The sequence below is a fragment of the Meles meles genome, chromosome 1 (assembly GCF_922984935.1).
Source record: "Meles meles chromosome 1, mMelMel3.1 paternal haplotype, whole genome shotgun sequence".
In the NCBI taxonomy this organism is placed as follows: Eukaryota; Metazoa; Chordata; class Mammalia; order Carnivora; family Mustelidae; genus Meles; species Meles meles.
The window spans coordinates 91,516,965-91,535,009 of record NC_060066.1 but is presented as its reverse complement, the minus strand read 5'-3'; the positions used below and the strand labels follow the sequence as shown (position 1 = coordinate 91,535,009).

Genomic DNA, 18,045 nt, shown 5'->3' with positions numbered 1-18,045 from the left:
AATTTGCTTCTAATTTTAAGAATAATACATACCCAAATGGAAGATTTGGAAATATTTTTTACATAAAGGGAAAAAGGAAAAAAAAATTCACCTATTCCCACTGATCACAATGAATATTCTGGCATATTTCGTTGTTTTAGTGGCAGTACTATGAACAACTAGCTTTCTCTGTTCTGAACGGTTTGTTAAGGTTTGCCTACTGATCTCATTCTTAGTAAGTTAGAGAGCGACTAGCACTGTATCACCCTTACCAATATTTCTTCTCAGAATTTCTTTTACTTGTCATTTTAGGTCTGAAAAACTTGTGTGCATCACAAAGTATTAATCACATTATTATTTCCATCACTGATGTTATACTAAGAAAGCCTTATTATTATTGCAAGATAAATCAAATTTTCAATCTGAAATTCAAAATTTCCATTTAATTTTATTCTGAAAAAGTGTACATTTAACAGACTCACCTGAAATTTATTTTGGCAATGATGTAATGAGAGGATTTTTTAAAAGGAAACAGTAAACTTATTGTATCAGCACAACCTGATTTTCTTTACTCCAGGACTTTTTAAGCCCACTTCAGTCTGGATTTCAACTCCCACCTTCATGATGATGGCTCCCAAACACATCAATCTCAGGTCTCACCCATCTAGCTCGTATCGTTGGCACACCCAACCCTCTACTTGATACCTCCACCTGGGAATCTCACATCACTTCCAAACTTAAAATATCTAATACGGAGCCTTGGTTTTCTCCCCTAAACCAGTTTATTCTAGATCCTACTTTTGCCACCATCCCACAGTTGGTAAACGGCCCCATCATCTGGCAGTTATTCAAACCAAACCAACGTCTCCCTTTATTTCTCTTTACTTCACAACCATCAGAAAGGTCTATCAGTTATATTTTAAAAATATATCTCAAATTCAAAACTTTCCCCTCCATTTCCACAGCCACATTACTCCAGGCCACCGTGATCACTTCCTGGATTGGCAGCCAAACATTTCCTTACAGGGTGGTCCCTGCCTCCATTCTTGCCTCATCTAATCCATTTTCTAATTAGGAGTGAAAGTAAGTCCTTAAAATAAGTCAAATTATGCCATACTTCATTTAAGCATTTTTTTCCCAGATTCCAACTGCACCTGGACTATAATTCAAATTCCTCACTAGGTCTTCCAAGTTCACAACTGAATCTTTAATGCTTAAGTCAATTCAAGCTTACTTTTCTGTTGCCTGTAACAGAAAGTAACCTTCCTGACACAGATGGGGAAGTAAAGAGGGTTTAGGCACAGGGTTGATACAGCCTAACCTCTACTTTTGAATAGATCACCCTAACGGTATCATGACAGATGGATTTGAACAGGACAAGTATCTAGTTGAGAAGATGGGCTAGAAGGCTACCACTGCTGTCCAGGAAGGTGATGAGGGCTGAACTAGATCACCAGAGCCACAGAGGAAAGAAGGGATTTGAGAAATGTTTTGGAAGCCCATTCAGCAATACTTGGGATGGATTAGCTGCAGAGATGGAGGGAGTGTCAATGATGACACTGTCATTGCTGGTGTGGGAATCCAACGGTATATTGATACATTGAGCCAAGTCAAGGAACAGGGGGAAAGAGGTTAGAGGGCACGTGAAGATGATGAGTTCCTTCTCACTGACCACTCAGGTTCCAAACACAGAAGCACAGAAACTATAGACGGGGCTAACAGCACACAGTCCAGAGCCCCACTGCCCTGCAAAAAGAATTTCCTTAGCAGTCTCCACTATATCCTCTACTGGCTTATCAAAATGCCTGTAGAGGATATAGTGGGGACTTTGGAAAAGTCTTTGGAAAAACTACTTCAAACACAGGAAAGGCAGGGCCAAGATGCATATTGTAACATTCTGCCTCTTATATAAAACAATATATGTGGGATGGGTTGGATAAAGCTCTTCCTAGGGATGGGGGGGTTTCCCTTTTCTGACTCTGACTAAATAAAAAAACAGACTTGGCTATATTCTTCAAAGAGAACTGAGTCACAGGAGGTAGGAGAAAATATGAATACTATCCAGTCTGCTACGTGGAGATGAATTTGTGTGTGTGCAGTGGTCACAGCAGCGGTGGAAGGGTCTCTGTCAGCAGCTAAGTGGAAAATGAGGGGAATTCTGGTATCCCCACATTCCCCCCACTCCTCCCCATCTTCTCCCATTTCAGTCAACTGTACTATTAAATATTCTGCCTAAACAAGCTCAAAAGCAACAACATTTCACCTGAAAACTGACAATGAGTGGCTCATCAATAAATTCTAAGAGTAACATAAAGAGCAAATGCCATATTACATGTTCCCTGTGGCAACTTCCTGGCGTTAAAGTCCATGGACCCCAGAGTCCACTGTAGGCCCCACGTCTGGGTTGAATACCACCTTAGTCACACACAAACCCCCCCCGCAAAAAAAAAACCCAACAAAACAAAACAAAACAAAAAACACAATAAATTGCTCTACTTCTTCAGTGTCCACTGTGAGGAACAACTGAAATAACGTATGTGAAAGAACACTGCAGACCGTTAGGATCTCTGTAACTCTACATGCTGTCGAAGCACCACCACGTAACAGAGGCAACAACTGTTTAGGAACAATCCCTTCACTTTCAAAAATAGTCTGTCCAGCTGCACCACAACATAAAGAACCCAACTTTCAACCCATGCCTGCCCAAGGCTAACCCCGTCTGACAAACCCACCCTCGCTGAAGAGCCTTGCTATAACCAGTTATTTGCTATTGGACTATCCTGGTTTTATGTTATTGTACTTTTCATAAATCTGTAGTTACTTCATCATGTCTGACCACGAGAATGCCAACCCCAAGGAAACCAGAAATCCTAGCCATTGTCTTCACGCTCTCCCTCCTAGCCCCAAGCACCCTACAGACACCAAAGTGTCCAATACATATCTGCTGAATGTGTGAACATAATTTTAATACAAAAAGTAAAACTATCTCTATAAAATTAACTTACCTTCTAAAATTATGTTTGAATCTTCTACAGCACTATCTAAAAAAAAACAAACACATTTTACATTAACTCACACTAGATTTCTAAATTAACTTATCTCTACTAAGGTAACTAAATTTGGCTCTTTTTAGACTAGGGCCTTCTTATGGAGACTCATAACTCTTTATATTAGCATATCAACTTTAATTCCTAAATTATATTCAAAGTATACTTTAAATAGGCTGACATCATCCCTAATGACATAAAACTTGCAACATAAGTACAAGGGAAAGAGTATATTGACAATATGCAATTACCTCCTTGGAGACTGAAAAATGTCTTGGATTTCTGACTACATCTGTCTTTGTCCTACAAGTTATCGGAGTTTTAATAAATACAAGGGTGGGGGGGGGGCTGACTCGCAGGAAACACCCATTTAGAGAAAAAGCTTACCTGAACTTTCTAGACCTTCATTTTCCGATGGTTCGTATACTAGAAAATACACAGAAAAAATAATCCTTTAGGGCTACATAACTCACTGTGACACAACATTCGCTGTACGGTTTCATGAGCAGAGACAATATCTAATTCATCCTTGAACCCCTGGGACTTAGTCACTGGGAAGTGGCAGGCTATAGAGCAGGATAGGAAAGAGTCTGGTGTGGAGTCAAAACACAGATTCAAAGTCCAGGTCGGCCACCTTTTAGCCATAGGAGATGGGGAAGAACCTTAATTTCTCCCACCTTACAAATGCTTTCTTCATGTAAAATGGGAGAAATTAAGGTTCTTCCCCAATCACTGGTTACCAGGATCCGAAATCTGTTTAGTTCCTGAGGGCACTGAATTTCTCTTTTCTATGTTTCATGTCTGTTGGGGAGGATTCTGGGCTTTCACCAGGCAGATTCTCTGTTTGTTTAGGGAACAACTCTCTCATCTTCCACCTGGCGGCAAACGCTCCCAGTGCCAGCCCCTCAGTGAGGGTTCAGCTGGCAGGCCATGAACTCACTGCTCTTCCCGAGGCCCAGCACCCATGATTTCTCGTTTACTCGCACGGGACTCAGGGCTCTCTGCTGCAAAGGAGGCTCTGGTCTCTTCTCTTTGGCTCAGGTGGGTCACACATCTTTCTTGGTCAACCCAATCCCAGCTTTTTCCATTCTCCAAAATGCCTCAAATTTTCTGGCTCACTTCGAGTGAGCTTTCTTATTTTCTTACCACAGTTATCAGTGTATTCTTTATGGTCATTTAATAAAGAAAATTTTTTGAGCAACTACTATATTTCAGATACTAATTCTCAGTGCTGGGTAGAGTAAGGGACAATTTTAATCCATCATCTTCTGTCCTTCTGGTGGTACTGGTAAGAGAGAGGAGAAGTACATTTTTGCTCACTCTGTCACTTTGAACTCTGTTGTATTTAAACCTGCTCGAGGCTCTACCAACTTAAAGGAAAAAAAGCCCTTTCTTGGGGCACCTCGGTGGCTCAGTGGATTAAGCCGCTGCCTTCGGCTCAGGTCATGATCTCAGGGTCCTGGGATCGAGCCCCGCATCGGGCTCTCTGCTCTGCAGGGAGCCTGCTTCCTCCTCTCTCTCTGCCTGCCTCTCTGCCTACTTGTGACCTCTCTCTCTGTCAAATAAATAAATAAAATCTTTAAAAAAAAAAAGAAAAGAAAAAAAAGCCCTTTCTTGAGCCCACTTCCCCTTGCCCCAACTCTCCCCTCCATTTCACAATCTCATTTCTTCAGAGAGTCATTCACATTTGCTACCTCACCCCTCACTTCCTTCCCCAAGCACTGCCATCTGCTTGTGGCCCTGACTCACCCCTGCCTGCCAAAGCTCCTCCGAGACCACCTCATTCCATGTAATGGACGAGATCCACCTCACCGAGTTAGAGCTTCCAGTAGCTCCTCCCTTCTTAAACACTTCAGTGTGACTGTGTTCTCCTTTCATTTCTTCCGTTCTCCTTCTCAATCTTCTTCTTCACCTGTCCTAGTCCTACCAGGCATGAAATGTTGACTTTCTTCGAAGGCCAGCCACAGAGCCTCCCATCCCCCTACACTGTCCTCCCTCCATAAGTGATCTCAGCCTTTGGCTTCAATTATCTTGTACAGACTCACCACTCCCAAACTCTCAGCCATAAATGCGAGTTCTTGGCTGAGACCAGGCACCACCAACCAGGTTATTACATATCCCCCTGGATGTCGCGACAAACACTGTCAACATTGTAGACTGGACTCACAGCCTCTTGGCCCGTTCCTGTTTTCCAGTCCTGCCTTAGGGAAAAAGCACCACCATCCATCAAAGGCATGAGCCGATACGGTAGACGGGGGTTCCTGACACCTTGCTCTCTCCCCCAGCTACACCCACACATCCTGCCCCGTCAATTTTTTCTCCTTACATTTCTCATCTTGTCCGCTTCCCTTCACTGCCACCACCCTGGTTTAAACAACGTTATCTCTGTCCACCTTCTATCTATCTGTGTCCCCTGACAATGGCTCCAGCCAAGGTCACCAGGGGGCCGGCTGTCATACTAGATGCAATGCATGTGTTCAGTGCCCACCGCGCGTGAGTTCTCAGCAGCATGGGACACTGCTGAACATCCCTTTGCTGAAACTCATCTCCTCTGACTGCTCTTTAGGCAGAGATGGGACCCAGGGCAAGATTGGATCGGGATAACGGCACTAAACTAACTGGTTTCCCCATACCCACTCCTGTCTCTCTCCAGTCCATGTGCTACACGTCAGACCCATCGATCTTTACAAAATGCACATCTGATTTTATAGTGCCTCAAACAATGCCCTGAGGGTAGGTGAATATGCCTGACTAACTCTAGGTGTCCTCTGGACCCCAGACACAGTGCAACCTCAGCCCAGATTAGACTGCCAGCCCTCCAGACACATCTTTGCACCTCAGAGGCTTCTTAGGATATTCCACCCACCTTCCCCTTGCCTTGTCAATGGCTCTAATCTTCCCTTCCAACTTCAGGGAAGCCTTTCCTGGTCCACAAACTAGGTAGGTCTCTTCGCTATATGCTCTTGTTACACACTGTCCTTGTTCTCACCAGCACTTAGTGCAATTTTGAATTAACACTAAATTGAAGTTATTTGTGTGATCAAACCGTGTGTGTTCCGCACTAGAACTGCTCCAGTCCTGTTTTAGACACGAAGTAGTTAATACGTGTGCAGTATATGAATAAATCGATCAGATGGTAAGCCGGTATTGTCATATCCTAGGTATATCCAATGTAGGCTTAATGCTTTCTAGATTTTCAATGTGGAAAGCTGGTTCCTTCCGTAGCTTTAAGAAGCCACATGTTTTCCAGGTTCTAGATGTAGAGAGTTTAATATGGAATATATTCTGTTCATCTACTGAAAAATGGTTTTGTTTTCACCCTACTTACAACTCACTTACATATGTTCATTTGGCTTCCCTAGTTGGTTCCTGAATGCCACAAATGTATCTTGTAATAACACTGTGAATAATCGTATTAATACTTCTATCAAATCCCTTTTGTTTGATTCTATGTTTTGTTAGGTTCTATGGCAAGGTAATCTAGGGTATCTTGTGATCCAAAGTGTCTCAAATCTTGATGACCCCTTAGGTCCCATTTTATTACTCTTTTTTAACATGTTAAATTGTGCTTATTCTGATACTCTGCCTTTGAAGACACAGTTATTTTTATAACATCTTTTTTAACACAGTATCTAATTTTACACTTCTTTCCAGTTTGATTTTAAGGTTCTCTGGATCTAGTCTGCTAAATGCCTTCCAAATATGTTCTTCCTAGCACATTCAGACACACACTATAATGAGGGGCAGAAATGAGAAAAGTATCTCATCTCTACACATAACTTTTATTTCCAAATTTCTTTTCTCTTTTTTAAATTTGAAACTGAAAAGAAAATCTAGATCCAATCATACTGGCCAAGTTATTTAATTTCTTATAAAAATATTAGTTCTTAAAGACAGGATCCAAGATGCTTCCAATGGCATCATTCATACTCCATTAGAAATAGCCACTGTGACTGGTCATCTTCGTAGGGCTTTAAATCTTAAATACATGTGCTTAATAAATTAGCATATCGGGTTTATACACAGCCAGTCCTAATTTTCTTCAATTGAGAACCACCAACTGTCATGAGTCCATATATTTCTTGAGAGTAAGGACTCCATATTGCTCCTATTTGAATGTCAAGCCCCCAAACCATCAGCATGTAAAGTCCTCTATATCTGACTCAAGCACTATACATTTCTCCGTCCTTCTTGCTTCACACATGAAGTTATGCTCAACTGACTCTGTTCCTTTTACAGAGTTATCTATGAAGGTGGCAGAATAAAAATGATATACCATTGGCTTTATCATTTCTTTGTCATATTATCTTATGCAAATCACTTACATTCTCCGAACCTTATTTCTTTCATCTTGAAAGTCTCAAAAAATAGAATCTACTTTGTGGAGTTTAGTAAAACAGGCTAGGGAGTGCTTTGGCAACAAACCGAAAATATAAATGCCCAAATCTGAATCTAGTGCCACTCATGCCAAAAACATGCCCACACTCTTCGTTTATGCCACTGTTAAGCCTGCAGTGAAATTCTTTTGTACCTTTCTTCATGCTAGTAGACCCATCTCCTTTAAGAGTGGGATTACTCTGTAGAAGAAACTAGAGTAGTTCAACTTTCACTAGTTTTCTATGCATCAGACATTATGTTAGTTGAAAGAGAGCTAAGACTATATAGTAATGAGGTAAGTTTTCATGAATAATTTTTAACTGCTTCTGAAGGCAACTTGAAAAGAGTTTAAGAAATTATTTAGTCAATGGCTGAACCCATGGGGGAGGTAAACAATCTCCCCAAGTAAATTCTTTGAAAACTCCCATTCATTTGGAGATTTTAAGTTATGGTATTTGAAGCTTACAACACTACCCTCTATAACTCTAAAAAGTATGAGTAGGTCTTAAAACAAGTAGATGGCTTAAGGTTGAGAAGCATTTTCAAACCTGGTTCATCATAGTCTTGGTATGTAAGGTCATCTGCAAGAAAGAGAATAAAACTCAGTATTAAATGGGTCATTCTATGTAACTGCTTAGCTAAAAAAAAACACAGCTTCATCTCAAATACAGAATTCTGTTCTCTTAAATATCAGTGTCTGCAATCAGTGATAGGTGCCTCTGCCCCAAAAACACTAGACACAAGGACAAGTAAATTATTTTCATAAAAATTCTTCAAACTGGCATAAAGTAAGATATGCAAAAGTAGCATTAAGAATTAATATCCTGTATTGTCAGGGTGTCAGTGTAGATGAGCTAAAATATGAAAGTCTGATACTCTTAATCTAATCTTGTTACAAAGCAAAAAGACTTGTATTAGGTGTTAGGATTCCTTCTCTGACTCCTTTGAAAGAAAAATCACTTTAACATAGCATTATAACCATAAAGTCTTGAGTAATGTTTAAAATCTAATGAAAATATTCATTCAGTACCTGCTTCATGGTACCTTCTTTCATCATCACCCACTACTGGTTCCACGGAATCTAAAAGGGAAAACATATACACCTTTGTCAAACATGTAAAAACCAAATACATTACAAGATGCCATTCTGAAGTATTTACAAATTAATTCCAATTTTCACAACTGGGTGAGATAGATATTATCATTATCATTCAATAAAATTTAAGCTGAATAAAGGTCCATAATTTGCTCTCTCAGTCACAAAGACAGGAAGGAACAGAACCAGTGAGACTCCACTATACCACTCTGCCTCGTCAATTTCCGAATTGCCTTCCCAGCATCCTACCTACAAAGGGCAAAGTCCCAATGGTGATTTGAAAAATACATATCCTTTTTTCCTCATTCCTCCATGTAATATTAAACTATATTCAGGAATTTCTATAAATGCCTGGGCAACCAAAAAGGACTATGAGTATTATAAAGAGGACTCTGTCGAATCTGAGTGAATCATTAACCCCAGGGTAGAATGGCTTTGGCCAGTGCCTTAAACAGAAACATATCACAGACCTGGATTGTCCTGTTCATACATCATCTCTTCCATATCCTGATTATAAACCTGTGAAGCTGTAAGTTAAGAAATAATTAGAAAATTACAAATCTGTCTCAAGAAGGATTGCACTTGATACTCAAAATAGGAAAAGCATAATATCCAGAGTGACAGAAATATGAAATCAAATCATAATGATGCTCACATTTATAGTCACCCAGGCACCCACTTGGGGAAATGCCGAACACCAAGATGAATGAGACAGTCCCCATCATCAATGGGTTTATAACTGAGCCGCAAACTGGTGAGGCTATAGTCTCACTTAGATTATACAAATTCAACTATATTCAGCCAAAGACTAAAGAGACAGAGACAGAGAGAGCGACCAGAGATGGTGGGGCAGGTGAGCCCTCCTCCCGTCCACTCAGCAAGCACCTGCTGCAGGAGCGTGCCTGAGGAAGGGCACACGTGCCCCAGTGCCTCCCCCTTGGACCCAGTACCTGAGTACTCCCAGATCGCAATACAATTCTAGCATTTGTTGAAGCGATATACGTCCTACATGCCAGCCAAGGATATCATGGGGTCCTCAAGCACAAAGAAAGGGATCTATTCTAGCACCGGAAGAAAAACTGGCCAACACAGGCTGACTGAGAGATGACATGTCCATCTCCAGTGTGGCCATATCTTCTGGGGATGCGTGACTAGCGACAATACACAATTTTGACCTTTCTTTGACTTTGTAATTTAAGACTACAAAACATGTACTTCTACTGCATCTCTTGGCCTAGCCATCCCAGTACAGTATGTTTATCTTCAGGAAGTAGACGTCAAGAGCACAAAAACTGTATCACAAAGAAACATACAGATGAAATTATGACATAATATGTCTAAGTTATATATAATAATTAACTATTCTATATATTTTATGATATAAAATATATTAATAGATAACCATAGATAATGTTTTCTCTCATGATGCTCTTTTTATAAGAAAAGACTCATTCTAATTAAAAGAATAGTATTAAGTTTAAATCTCACCTGTCTCTTCTACAGGGTAACTATCTTCAGTTTCTGAAAAGAATAATACAAAATCAATATTACTACTTTCATCAAGTTGTATGCATATATACTGTAGATTTAGATCCTGAATCTATGCTTGTCATTGATTTTATTTTGAAAGCAAATAATTATTAAAATAAAACATTTAAAAAATCCATTAACTGTTTGCTAAACACTTTATCTTCTACTAGAACTACACTTAGAAATGCCTCATTCTCTTCAACCCACTCAATGCCACCAGAGCCTGGACTAACAAGAGGATGATTTGAACAGAGGAACACAGTGACAGGGCTGGATCTGGAAAAGGGGCTGTCGTGGTCTACTTCACATTCCACCATGGTGTCCTGTTGTCTAGAGCAAAAGCACAGTCTACAGATGAGAACACAAGGAGAGACAGAGGAGACTTTCTAAGACAGGGAGCTGAAAGGTAAATGGTTCATAACTGAACCCGCAGACTCCCAAGAGTAAAGGGCTACCGCCACAGGAGCCTCACCACTCCACTGAACCTTGTTAATTTAACAGCTACATGAAGTGAGAGTATTTTTAATTTCTGAAGCCTATCAATAAATAACTTTTCTTTTTTTAAAGATTTTATTTATTTGACAGACAGAGATCACAGGTAGGCAGAGAGAGAGGAGGAAGCAGGTTCCCTGCTGAGCAGAGAGCCCCCTGTGCGGCTCGATCCCAGGATCCCGGGATCGTGACCTGAGCCAAAGGCAGAGGCTTTAACCCACTGAGCCACCCAGGCGCCCCTCAATAAATAACTTTTAAGTTCACACTGAATCTATGTCCTAATTAAAAACTATGTCAGAAAGTAAGTTATTCCCAATTTATAAACTTTTTAGATAACTCCTAACCTCAAAAAATATCAAACGCGTTATGTTTCAAGTTATTTGAGAATCTTAACTGAAATGTGTTATGTAAGCAGTACCTAAGATACCAAAATTCTGAGTAACTGTCAATCTTCCTGACCCAGCTTGGCTGAAGACAGGAGGGAGCAAGAGATACCAGGAAAATGTGGAAATCATTTAATCAGCATCCCTTACTTAGGAATTAGAAACATTTTTTTTCTTCCCCAGAGAGATTGTAACATACATGATAACTAAAGGTCCAAAGTTTTTTGGTTTTTTTTTTAAAGATTTATTTACTTGTTTGAGAGAAAGAAGGAAAAAGAGGGAAAGAGAGGAAGAGAGAGCAAGTGGGAAGGAGCAGAGGGAGAGGGAGAGTCTAGAGCAGACTCCATGCTGAGCATGGAACCAGCATGGGGCTTGATCTCATGACCCTGAGATAACGACCTGAGCCAAATCCAAGAGTCCTGCACCACCCAGGTGCCCCAAAGGTCTCAAGTTCTAAAGTTGGTCTAGAAAGGCCTATTTTCAATGCACAATGCAGCTGAACTCACATACAAGCTCAAAATCATTTTGAGTGTACACTTCGCATAGAAAATTATGTATTATATACAATTTTGTAGCTTGGTATGGAAACCAAACCATTGGTGAGAACATGATTTCTATGGAAAAGTGTATTTCCTGCTCTCAACAATAAGCATGAATGTAAGTTTTTTAAAATATATTCATTCATAAATCAAGAGTTTCTTGCTTTTAGTTTTCCAATACACTACATATTGTGAAAAGGAGATACATTTTACTTTTTCATTACTCCTTTGTGCTTTAAATAAAGGTCTTAACAACCATTTACCAATTTTACTATGACCAGGCTACCTCTCCACTCAATGTTTTTAGCCCATACAGGTGCTATGCCTTCTCCTGATTCCCCGGGGCTGTGAGCACTGAGGTGCACACCTTAGCCTGTCCATACCCAGCAACCTAGAACACAAGGGGAGGCATGTGCAAAAATCAACAGGCTGGCCATGCTCCCGCTGAACCGCCGCTGCACTGTGATAGGACCCGGGGAGCTGGCACAAAGATCCATTCTAGAGGCTGCCCCCCAAAACATTCTGGTCCACTGAAAGTATTCTTTTTAAAGCTCCTAGACAATCTTAATTGCATCCAACATTGAAAACTATTTGTAGGGATATCAAGTACCTCTTACATGGTGTATATTCATAAGAAATTCCCTCTCTGAATCCAAGACCTTATTACTCTGGACTTCCTGCCTTCATTGGTGCTGTGGATTTCATTTACTGCTTGTTTCTCCATCTGTCCACCTGCCTGAACTTGATTTAGGCTTAGCTAATCCTTAAACCCTGCCAGACACCTCTTATCCAGATCCTCTGTGGCATGTGGGGCTATGTTGTTGCATGGGTCCTGATGCAACTTAACCATAGACTCCGATGATTATTATATGGTGGAACATAATGGGCTAGATGGTTGATTTTGTGTGGATGCTCTCAACCTTTTTCTTCAGTTTTACTCTTTAGAAATGAAACATCCATCTCAAACTATGTTTCAGGAGTATTCACTTTAGGTATAAAATTATATACACACAAATATGTCATTTATATGCTTCTATTTTCTAAATAAAACATCATTAATCAATCAGAGTACAACCTGTGGATGAAAATCTTTCAGGGCACCTGGCTGGCTCAGTGGGTAGAGCACATGACTCTTGATCTCAGGGTCATGAGTTAAAGCCCCACATTGGGGAGAGGGCTTACTTTAAATATAAATTAATTAAAAAGTTAAAAAGGGATCTTTCAACAGCTCATTAAAGTCTCAAGGGCCACCTTAAAAAAGATCAGAGAATAGATACCATAAGAACAAAGCATGAGTGCTCATTTAATAAGGCTTCAAATAAATACTCATGGTAGTGTCACATTAAAACATAGCAGAACACAAAATGTTTGAAAAAAAGCTTTCTTCATCAAAGAAATTCCTTCCTTCTATAGGTCAACAGTGAATAACTGTACCTCTAACTAGCCTTCTGTACATAAAGTTTTCCTGAAACATGGCCATATGTACCCACATATACCTAATACGTAGGTATTATTTAAGGCTACTTCTGCACTGTAGATGGCAGAACTGAGTAGTTTCAATAAAGGCCATATAGTTTGCAAAGCCTAAAATACTGACCCTCTAGCTATTTCCAGGAAAAATGTTGTCAATGCCTGGTATAGAAGCTAAGAACTGTGTTCTATAAACTGTGACTATGGAGTTCATTTTAGAACAAGAGTCTGTGACAGATTGCCAAATAAAATATTTCATCAATTTTCTGAATTTCTTCTGATACATGGCACTCCAGGAAAAAAGGCACAGTAGAAGCAATGTGCTAAAGCATTTCACTTACTTTCTATTTCTATAAGGACTTTATATATTCTGACAGTTTCCTTAAAAAAGTGCTTTGAATCAAAATCAAGATTTCTATTTATTTTAGAGAAAAAATTAGTTTTAATTGGACTTCCCAGCTTCCACTTAAAATAAACTTCAGATAGAAATTAAATTTTGGTTTAAAGGCGTTTAAGAAAGACTTCAATAATCATAATTACAAAGTGAATGCTGGGTTTTATTCTGAAACCAAAAGACGTGTCCTACCTTCAAGAAATGTTCTGGTCTCCAAGGGCTCAAATCTGTCATCTGCATCACTTCCTACGAGGAAATCATCATCTTCCAGTTGTGGTTCTCTTGCTTGTTCAGCCTCTGCTTGTTGCACATCATCGTCTCCTTGAGTGTCACATGAACAAAGTCACACAAGTCCACACCAAGGGCCCAGAGGCAGCAGCTGACACAGACACATAAGCCTCTTCCGAAGGGCTGTCCCATACACGCTCCTCCTGCCGCGCACTCCCTGCCCCTCATCTGGGCCATCACACATGCTGTTGCCCACTCTGAGCCTCTGTCCTCACTCTGATCAAGTGCTAGTTCACCTGAAGGGGGCAAAGGCCTTCTCTCAGTAGAACATGAACTCACCAACCACGGGGACCTCATATATTTACTTACCAGGTATGCCCAGCACCCAGGGCCATGCTTAGCCATAGGAAATGCTCAGTAAGTATTTAAGGAATGAATAAAGGAATTCGTAATTGCTAATGTATTTGCCTCTTCAATTATCACCAGGTTAGAGAGAAGATCACCTTGGGACCACTCACTGAGAACTGGTCTAAAACTCCACATACCAATCTTAAGTAACTCTATAAAATGCTCTGTTGCAAAGAACAGCCAGACACCTCTCTCAGCTGTATGCTAGGTCATCTGCGTGAGGTCACATGTACTACACTTTGCATCTAAACGTTGCTATGTGGAGCCTGTTAAGTTACACAGAAATGCCTATTCTTCTCTTCTGAGACCAACTTTTATGATATCCTGAGCTGTTCTGCTTCTTTTGTGTAGATGCTGGATAAGCTACTTATCCCGCTGCAATATGGTTTAGCCTGCCGTCATGGTGTAAGAAACTCTCCCGGCAGTAACCTGACGTGGCTTCAAGCAGAGTATGTCTTATACATAACTCCAGCCAAGCAACACAAGCGACTTAGCTATGCTCGCAGGGCCATAAGGGGCTCGGGAGTGTGGGGTCTCGAGTGTGTGGCTCCAGATCTAGTTTTTCCACATCAGCTGTGATACCCCGGAGAAGTTACGTAACTACTTTGTGCCAAAGATTTTTCTCCCATAAAAAAGAAATAGTAGGACTCCCTACTTACAGCATTGTTGTGAGAATTAAAGCATTTAGACAAACTGCCCAGACCACAGTAACCACTTAGAAGTTACTGTTCTTGTGTTATTCTTGTTGTCATTGTCATCATCATCATTATCACCAGGTTATTACTATTTCTGCTGCCATTGAACTCTCCTCAAACACTGCAGGAAGGCTTCCTTCCCTCACCTTTAGTATGGTGTAGCGATGTCCTCCTCTGGTACTGAACTGTGTGGGCCCATTTATGGCCACACTATTTATGTGTTTTCTGTCTTTCAGTCACAGCCTGCTACATTGTTTCTCCTCATTTCAGGTTTTCTGCTAATTGGCAAACCAATCACCAATTCTAACTCCTGTCCCTGATTTTACCACACCCCCTCTTCCATATTCTTTTTTCCTTACTCTTATGTTATCCAGGGTAACTTCATGGTTTTTACATGAGCAGGATTTAACTCTTAATGGAAAGTCCCTGTTTTCAGTAGGGAAAGCAACCGAACGTCATGCTTTATCTGAGTCTCCCTTGCTCTGTCAGTGACAGCCCAGTAAAACAGTTCCCTGAGGGCTGACTACATCTGAGGCACTGCCAAGCCCTCTTCGGCCATTACAGTAACCCTAGGAAGTAGGTACTATCATCCCCCTTTGAAGGACGAGGAACTTGAGGAACTCGGCTAAAGCCACACAGCTAGTAAGTACATGGTAGCTACAGGCCTCGAAACACCATGATGAAGTGCGGAACGTGCGGCCAGAGTCTACGACAGAGATGGTGCTCAGGGAGGCCATGTTTCGACCGGAAAACACACACACACCAGCCAGAGATGGAGCAGGTACGAAGGTCCCGAGGCAGACAAACTTGGCAATCACAAGGAAAAGAGAGCATCTGCACTGGAGGAAACTGACTGAGAGGAGACAAAGAAAAAGAACAGATCCCCATAAGGCATATCAAACACAGACCCAAACGGATGCCTCTGTAGCCATCATACAGGAGGAGACAGTGACGCTGCCACACTGCGGTCCAAATGCACGCTGGAGGCCAAGCCGGCAGGACCCGCCCATCAGTCCCATATGAGGCAACGGGAGGAGAGAGAAAAATAAGGAAAACTCCCCAGTTTTTAGCTTAAGCTACTAAGTAGGGGTCAGACCATGACCTAAATATAAAAGAGTGGAATAAAAGTAAAATTTTAGGGGTTGGGGGAGAGCTTTGAAATGCAAAGGAATCAAGAATTGTGTTTAAGTCCATTTTGAGTCTGAGATGCCTGTAAAACACGCAAATGGAGATCAACAGACAGACAACTGGATAAGCCAGGAGCTCAGAGGACACATGACTGCAGATATATACTCAGAAGCAACACAAATTACATTTAAATCCATGGCCTCTGTGAATTTCTAAGTAAAGAAGAGAGTAAGTCCAAGAGGAAGGCTTGCGGCCAGAAACCTAGGCATGCTAGACTTGATTCCTCCCCCTTCTGTCTGGCTTCCTACACCCACCCATCCAAATGTCTACCATATCGTCCCACCCTTCTCTCTCCCCACCTTGGCTAAATTTGGTTCGATCGACCATCCTGATCTGCTCCGATGACCAGAAGAGCCCCCATCTCCTCTTCCTGCAGCACACTCCCTCAGCTCCTGTTCAGGGGCAGACAGACGGCACAGCGCTCCCTAGCGCCCTCCCGTGGTTCCGATTCCTCTGTGAATCAACTACAAACACCCTTTGCCAATCACTCTCCACCTAGGTACTCCACTGGCTGGCCACCCTGAACTACTCTCTGGTCCTCTTTTCCTCTGGGCTTGCCCACGTGTCATGCCCTTTGCTTGGAACCCTCCATGAACAACACCCACCTGGCAAACCATGACCTTCAGCTATTAAGTCCTTCAGCTATTAAGTCAGAAAATCACCTCTTTGGGGAAGCCTTTGCTAATGCCAACGTCTATGCAAGGCCCACACCGAGCCATTATAGTTCACTGTTACAGCACTGCCCTCATCATACTGAAATCCCTGATTTATTTAGATTGCATCATCCTTGTGTTAGGTTAGAGTTGAACCAAAGACGTAGGAAGGGAAAGCCCGGGCTTGCCCAGAGGGGCAGACACACGCTCAGAAGCAGCAGCTCTCCTGGCTGAGCAGAAAAGCCAGTAATGCACGGACATGGGCTCCTAGCCCCCAGAGAGCCAATGGCAAAAAACCCCAGCTCAGCTGCAGACGGTCTCCCCAGCAGGGCACAGACAGAGACGGATGGGATGCTTTACACGTAACATCCAAACACCCAGGACTGAGGAAGACAGTTTAGCACGCCTGCAAAAGCAATTTCAATGATAGAGAGTCCCAGTTGTTTTTAAGACACATAATTTTTTCCTTTAGGACTCTCTTCAGCTGACATCAAACCATTAGGCGTATCAGGCTACCATGTGCTCTGCCTTCTTCAAAATCCCTTTGTGAGTTACATCTTGGGGTTATACGCTCTGCTTTTATCAAGGGGTGTTTCAAGAAACAGGCTCATAAAATCTTAAAGTGTGGGTCTAAAGTATCATTTAATATTCTCTGTACAGAACTGCATGTAAGAAATGCTTTAGATGTAAGATCTGGGAAAATGTTTTATATTCTCTATGTAGATAGCATGTTCATTTCCTCCCTGGTAATATGACCAACGTACTTTTTGCTCTGGCGACCACCCAAGTGCCCAAGTGTGTAGCAGGTTCGGCTGCCAACAGCAGCCAGATAGCCCATTACAGCTTGTCTGGTTGTGTTCTACTTTCCTCCTCCCTGTTCTTGCCATCTGTTCTTGATGTATCATTGGTCTTAACTCATTTCTTCTTATTTATTCCTACCATTTCTTTATTAAACCTATGTGATAAGTTCCTTAGCATTAAGGCAGGAGAAGATAAAATAAGTCCAGTGCTCTCTCAGAAATACCTGTCTCCAATAATTAAAAAAACCACTCAATTAAGACTTAAATTTAAAAATCATGTCAAAGTCACTTCATGTAATGAACCATTATTTGAGCAAGCAATGCATGAGAAAATGGGTTTTAATTCATACCATGTTCTATGTAGACTGACTCATGGAGAAGGGGCTGAATTTGTTCTTCTACTTCATCTTCAATATTCCGAGGTCCTAAAATGATTACAAAACATAACTAAGTAGAAAAATATCTAGATATTAATGAAGAACATGAAACATGACATCCAGGTACACACATTTCAGTGAATATATTTGATTCATCAACTATGCTACCTTTTCATATCCATTGCTCCATTTTTATAAGTTGGCAAACACAGTAAATATTTAAGATTGGTTTTATTTTGACAGAATATATAAATGTTTAGCAAACACCTCACAGAGCAAAATTACTTGTTTTCTAATTAACAAAATTCACAATCATGATAGAATAAAGAAAAGGGGATGGGCAAAGCTTTCAGGACGGAAGTACTGGAAAACAAAGGTTAAAATGTGGA

The 18,045-nt window shown here is 41.1% G+C and overlaps 1 protein-coding gene across 4 annotated transcripts in view; it reads right to left on the bottom strand.

Moving 5' to 3' along the window:
* The window catches only part of ASPH (aspartate beta-hydroxylase), a 222,553-nt gene that overhangs the window by 133,711 nt on the left and 70,797 nt on the right, over positions 1–18,045 (bottom strand). For all 4 annotated transcript variants that reach the window (XM_045998610.1, XM_045998609.1, XM_045998611.1 and 1 more), the window contains 8 exons: positions 17,630–17,704; positions 13,500–13,628; positions 9,988–10,020; positions 8,970–9,026; positions 8,434–8,484; positions 7,952–7,984; positions 3,414–3,452; positions 2,985–3,020 (listed from right to left, as the gene is read on the bottom strand). In XM_045998610.1, coding sequence (XP_045854566.1) covers positions 2,985–3,020; positions 3,414–3,452; positions 7,952–7,984; positions 8,434–8,484; positions 8,970–9,026; positions 9,988–10,020; positions 13,500–13,628; positions 17,630–17,704 — 453 coding nt within the window. The remainder of the gene's footprint in view (positions 1–2,984; positions 3,021–3,413; positions 3,453–7,951; positions 7,985–8,433; positions 8,485–8,969; positions 9,027–9,987; positions 10,021–13,499; positions 13,629–17,629; positions 17,705–18,045) is intronic.